The 6,634-nt window shown below is 45.1% G+C and overlaps 1 protein-coding gene across 1 annotated transcript; it reads left to right on the top strand.

Annotated features, from left to right (window-relative positions):
- The first annotated feature begins 1,612 nt into the window (after window positions 1-1,612).
- LOC138247270 (perforin-1-like) lies at window positions 1,613-6,131 on the top strand. Its single transcript, XM_069201992.1, has 2 exons — window positions 1,613-1,932; window positions 4,682-6,131. Exons 1-2 carry the CDS (start codon window positions 1,715-1,717, stop codon window positions 5,790-5,792), a joined length of 1,329 nt encoding a protein of 442 aa, XP_069058093.1. The 5' UTR covers window positions 1,613-1,714; the 3' UTR covers window positions 5,793-6,131.
- The last annotated feature ends 503 nt before the right edge of the window (window positions 6,132-6,634 follow it).

Genomic DNA, 6,634 nt, shown 5'->3' with positions numbered 1-6,634 from the left:
GATTACATCATAGTACCATAGCCAAAACACATGAATACAAATGTGCAGGAATACTACAAATCAACATGATAAAAGCAAACATTAGAACACATGTGTATGAACTTCTAATCTTTTACAGTGAATACACCTATAAATAAATGTTTCACTTTACATTAGTAACGTTGAGACACACAATATATCATATCACTCCCGTAATGCATGATGGTGCAAAACAAATTCTGAGGCACCACTATATATATAGGTGTTTTGTATGGGAAACTGCATATATTTGCACTTGCTACAGGCAATTTTCAGTGGCAATATGGGGGAAATCAGTAGTAAATATCATCTCACTAGATGATAAAACAGGCCCACTAACAGAAACCTGGCCTTCACACTGACCTATCAGACTAGCCATCCTGGCATTGCCAGACTGCCCTATAAGCCAACTCAACCCTGGCCAGTCCCTCTAGTTTTCAGTTTGGTCAGTTACACATATTTGTGAAGGCTGGCCTGGAACAAATAAACTTATAGACCATTCAAAACCAATTCGTTTCTAGGTCTGCCCTGCCAGCACAACTGTCTGCAGAACCTACTGTTGCTGGTTCTTTAAAATGTTCCTAGTGAGGGATCTGGATCCTTCCAGTGCTTAAATTGAGCCAGTTGTTACAGGTGGGGCCTACTGACATTCACTTTTTGGGACCATCACTTATGTTTCCACACCAGGCTTTGACCAAAAGCAAGACAGAGAAAAATACAAAAGGGGGAAAGAACGGTGAAGAGAAAGACAGAAAAATGCCGACAAAAGAAGGAAGTAGGGATGCAAAAGAACCTGCATGATTGAGATAGATGAAAGAGGCATGAGGTTGAATCTGTTCTACGCTGTCTGTTTCTGGTGCCCCCAACATTCTGTAGCGTCAGCCACAGGCTTCTAATCAAAACTTTGTCCACAACACTTGTTATTTCACAAATTAGGCACTGGCACCTGTCTGAAGAGTATGTCCATCGTATCTCAGGCTATTTGCTGTTCGGTGTAATATTCCACATGCCAATGAGTGCTGCCACTAAAATACATTAAAGACTACAGTGCATCTCAAACTTATGGCGAAGACGTTATCTCAAAGATGAATCATACACAGAAAGCAATTCGTTTTCGCTTTGTTTGCCGCTGCAGCTGTATTTCCAATATTTTAGGCAGTACTCAAAGTGCAAGCGAGACCTACTGACTGCCCATTCTTGTTAGAAGTGCTGTAAATCTTGTATATGTGCCTTGTTGCCTATAAATGTGTAGATATGGTTTGTAATGTGGCCATGACTTTTAACTGTACATTTCTATGTACCCCAACAGGAGACGTACGGAGCCCTCTGCTGACGCTCGACGATTCTCCCAGAGGCCGCGCTTTGCACTAGTGCCATCATGAGAAGCCATTTTGGGTTGCTGCTGTCTTGCTGGACGCTCTGTCTGACTTCGCAGAGGTTGTCTGGGGTGGAGGCCGGCTGCCGGCCTGGCAATACCCAGGAATGTGAAGCAGCTTCATACGTGCCTGGTCACAACCTAGGTGGAGAAGGGTTCGACGTTACCAAACTGGAAAGGAAGGGATCCTATGTTATTAAAATGGAGAGCAGAGGAAATGGAAGCAATGGCTGTAACCTGTGCAGGAACCAAATACTAGGCAACAGATACCAAAAGGTACCTAGGGAGATTGCTGATTGGCGCATCGTTTCAAAGCGCAGCATGAAAACGGCATCCAAAATTCATGAATCCAGCACTTCCCTCGCAATATCACAAACTGAAGGCATTACCAATGACTGGAAAGTTGGCCTCTCGGTTGGTGGCAGACTGTCAGCTGCAATAGGAGGCTCCAGTTCTCGCCTCTCTGAATTTGCAAAGACGAGGTCGGCGTTTGCGAGGTACAGCTTCATCAGTCAAGAAGTGTTTAGCACATATTACAGGTGAGTTGAATTGAGAGGACATCAATACAGTGGTGTGTGCGCAGTTTATAGCCGAGGGAAGCAAGGGAAGATGGGCAGCCTGTGCATGTGAAGGACAGAGCGAAAAGCCGAGTACAGATTCATTGGATTAATTTCGCATGAGCACGCTTGCACTTGTGATGTACATTACAATGTTTATAATAATACTGGCCTTTTCTGCACTTCACCCCACGCTACTAGGAGGGAGGGATGGAGTACTCTTCTAATGAGTCCGGCACCAAATGTCGGTGTTACTGAAAACCAGTGCCGCCCAGTCTAGAATTCACCTCAAGAATCGTATTTCCAATACCACACCATAACTTGCTTTCTATCTTTTTCAGTGATTTCCTTTCTTTTCTTCTTCTTTCTTTCTTACTTTTCTGCTTTACTTTTTCTCACTCTGGGTTTAAGTATGATGACATAAAATAACCCCCCCCCCCCCATAACTGAGTGCTGGTGTGCACCACGTGCAACCACTGGCACAAAATAAGCACTGGTTGCCAATCTAGCCCAGTTGCTAATATTCCACTCACAATGTACTTGGCAGTGTGAAATGCTTGAGATACTATCAGTTCAGAAAAAAAACAAACCTAGGGGCATATTTACAAGCCCCTAACGCCACCTTCTGCCATCCTAATGTCATTTTTTTATGCTAAGGCGGCGTTAAGGAGGCCTTTCTCCCATGCTGTATTTAAAAAGTGCATTGCACCACTTTGTAAACCCTTGCACCACATTACGCCTGCGCCCTTTTTCAGTAATTTCTAATGCATGTTCATCATCATCAATTAACTTTATTTCGGTGAGTAAAAACAAACCATTAAGTACAATACACAACAGAGAAAGAGAGGACTTCTAAAAGCAGGGAGGTGCTAAAAAAATAAGGTAAAAGTACAGTTAAAAGGGACAAGACAAGTTTTAAAAACAAACAATGAATAAGCAGTCAGATAAACATCACTTAATATAATGAAAGGCAATACCCAAAAATGAGAATAATTCCATGAATCAGCACTAATTAAAAATATAATACACCAATATCTGTATACTGTGGAGCAATCACATATCCAATTTGATAAATATAAATAGATAAATCTAAAAATTAATTCCCCACTCTTACTCCTTAAAATTGCTGATCTCAGATGTCATAATAATATAAGAATTTTCCCCTTTTTCCCCCCATTAAAAAAACTGTCTGGGTGGGTGATTTTCGCTTTAAAAATTCTCACGACATAAAGGGGGTGATTCTAAGTCTGGCGGGCGGCGGAGGCCGCCCGCCAGACTTCCCCCTCCAGAATACCGCTCCGCGTTCAGAAGACCGCTGTGGTGATTCTGGGTTTTGCACTGGGCTGGCGGGCGACCGCCAAAAGGCCGCCCGCCAGCCCAGTGCAAAACAACCTTCCCACGAGGACGCCGGCTCAGAATTGAGCCGGCGGAGTGGGAAGGTGCGACGGGTGCAGTGGCACCCGTCGCGAATTTCAGTGTCTACAAAGCAGACACTGAAATTCTTTGTGGGGCCCTCTTATGGGGGCCCCACGACACCCCATACCGCCATCCTGAACAGGATGGCGGTATGGGGTGTCAGAATCCCCATGGCGGCGCAGCGAGCTGCGCCGCCATGGAGGATTCTTTAGGGCAGCGGAAAACCGGCGGGAGACCGCCGGTTTTCCACTTCTGACCGCGGCAAAACCGCCGCGGTCAGAATGCCCTGCGGGGCACCGCCAGCTTGTTGGCGGTGCTCCCGCCAACCCTGGCCCCGGCGGTCCATGACCGCCGGGGTCAGAATGACCCCCAAAGTAAGGGAACAGTTCCGTAGGTCTATAAATAATCCATAAGGAACCAAATCAAGTTCTGTGTCCTGTACAAGAAAAAAAAAGCTACAATGATACATCCAAGTCAAATAAATATACATAGATAAAACTAAACAATAACTACACCATTTTGTCCCTTAAACTTGCTAATCTCAACCTCCAGATAGACTAGAGAAAACTTGCCACTGGTAGAGCTATCTGGACGGATGGGTCGCATTTTAAAATTCTCTCAGCATGGAGACAGGATCTAACTCCTAATTGTTTGAAGAGCGGGATGAGCCAAAGTGCTCTTTGTTTGTGGTATGCTTGACAGTGGAAGAAAACGTGTGAAACAGTTTCTTCACTTTTACAACCCATCAGGCAACCTTTAGATCTATTAGTTGAACTGGACCATTTGTACGTAAGGCAGCACAGAGGGAGAGACCCAATCCTAAACCTAATAAAGAGGGCACGAGCAAATGGAGATAACTTTGCATCCAAAAAGGGCTCAAATTCGTAATGCCTGTTCAGAGCTGAATTTTTTACGTTAGTGCAGCAAAGTGCCACAATAGCGTCACAAATGTTGCCACGTTTGTCCTAATGACTACCATGGTTTACCGTATTGTAAATACAGTGCAGCCATAGCGTCATTAGGTGGGGCAGGGACGACACAAGAAAAGTGGCGCATCAGGACCGATGCATTACTTTCTTGTAAATATGCCCCAAATATTTTATGGTTGTCTTCTATGAAACATTATTCCCAAGTCTTAGAGAACGAATTCAGGACAAAATATAGTTTACTGCTCGCCCCAATTCATGGTGTGTAAGTAGATATTAAATGGATTAGATTAGCTTAGTTCGTTTGTATGCTCCACTTCGGAAAGGGTTCCTTTGTGTTGCACACCAAAATATTTACGTATATTAAAACCATTATTTCTTTGTTCTAGATACCGCATAAAACATTGCCCTGAGGTCACGGATGAATTTGACAAGTTGCTGAAGTCACTGCCGACAAGGTACAACTCTTCCACAAAGGCAGCCTTCCGTCAGCTTATAGACGTCTACGGAACTCATTACATCACGCAGGTCACCTTGGGAGGCAGAATCAAGGACGTGACTGCAATCAAGTCATGTGAGGTGGCCGTAAGCGGACTCACGAAAGGTGATGTGAAAGACTGCCTGGATGCTGAGGTCAGTGGGACCAAGTTTTTCACTACAGCCCGAGCCAGTGCGTCGCGATGCCGGTCTACGGCCAGGAGACAATTGCACAGGAACACATTTTCAGAGGTGTTTCGCGAGAGGTTTTCTGAAGTGATTGGTGGAGTTGGGGATAAGGACGCGGATCTCTTGTTTCCAAATCAAAATGGCGGCAACAGGAAGCAAAGTATTCAGAGCTGGATCAACAGTTTGAAAGCGAACCCAGATGTGGTAGAATACACCCTGGCACCCCTACACCTAGTCAAATGCTCCAAAAGTCAAGTCAGGGAAAACCTCAAAGTAGCCATCGCAGAGTACATTCTGGAAAAGCAATCTATGGATAGATGCCCCAGTTGTCCTCGAGGAAGACTCACGCGACAAGGCAGCCAGTGCACCTGTAGCTGTCCGAGCAGCAACTTCATGAACAGCGAGTGCTGTCCATTGAAAAAAGGTGTGGGAGAGCTAACCGTGAATGTTATAGAGGGGAATGGTCTCCGTGGAGACAGTTTTTGGTTTGTGACCGGTCAATCTGATGCCTATGTCGTTGTAAAGGTACAGGGTAAAAGTTCCTGCCGCACCAGGACAATTGACAACAATAATGACCCCCGATGGCATTACAGAATGCACTTTGGTACTGTTAGCCTCCTTGGTGGTCTGGACATGACGCTGGAGGTGCATGACCAAGACTGGTTCTGGTCCCGCTTTACTGGATCTTGTACAATAAGGCTGGACAGTGCGTCCACTAGATTTATCTCACAAATATGCTACGTCCCAAAAGGTGGGCACATTCGCTATGACTACAGGATAGAGTGTGCACCAGGTTTAGGTGGCCCCCGGTGCAGCGAGCTGTCTCCCCCATAAGGGACGCTGTGAGACATGGGGGACCATTACTTAGTGTAAAGAAAAGTAAGAGCCACGTCTTCTTTAGAACGCAGCAGAACCAGGTTTCTAGCCAACGTGACAGCTTTACTGCAGTAATTAACTGCGTTAATCACTGCAAAACTTCTCTGTACTTTCCGCAAAGCTTTACTGGCTAAAAGCCGTCAGAGAACAGCACAGTACGGGGCATATTTCAGAGCCCCTAGCGCCACCTTAGCACCGCCATAGCGTCATTTTATTTACGGTAAGGTGACGTTTCAGTGGCTTTTCTGCAGCACAATATTTACTAAGTGGAGCAATGCATGCATTGCACCACTTTGTGACCCCCTGCGCCAGATTATGTCTGTGCCAGTCATAATGTATGTGAGGGGGGCGTTCCGGCGCTCAGATGCCTGCAAAAACGGTGCAGTGAAATATAAAAGATTTTACTGCACCATTTTTGGCGTACTTTTTAATGCCTGCTTAGAGCAGGGATTAAAATGACACTTATATAGTAACCTAGGGCTTCCTTGCACTTTGCTACACTAGCATCAACATTTTTGATGATAGTGTGGTGAAGCGCCACAATAACGCAAAAAATGGTGACGCTATTGTGCTAACGATTGCCATGTTGCACCGTATTATAAATTCTGCGCAACCATGGTGTCATTACGTGCCGGTAGCAGAGCGCAAGTAAAGTGGCGCATCATAGTTGACACACCACTTTTTCTTAACTGTGGGCCTACATGTGTGGAATTTAAGATTGGCAATTATGTTACCCCGGGCCCATGATGTTTTAACATGCAGTTATGGCACCATATGTAAAGTATCACTGATATGTGTCT

This window comes from Pleurodeles waltl, chromosome 7 (genome assembly GCF_031143425.1).
Source record: "Pleurodeles waltl isolate 20211129_DDA chromosome 7, aPleWal1.hap1.20221129, whole genome shotgun sequence".
Lineage (NCBI taxonomy): Eukaryota > Metazoa > Chordata > Amphibia > Caudata > Salamandridae > Pleurodeles > Pleurodeles waltl.
The sequence above is the reverse complement of the archived record's forward strand: the minus strand, read 5'-3'. Positions and strand labels throughout refer to the sequence as shown.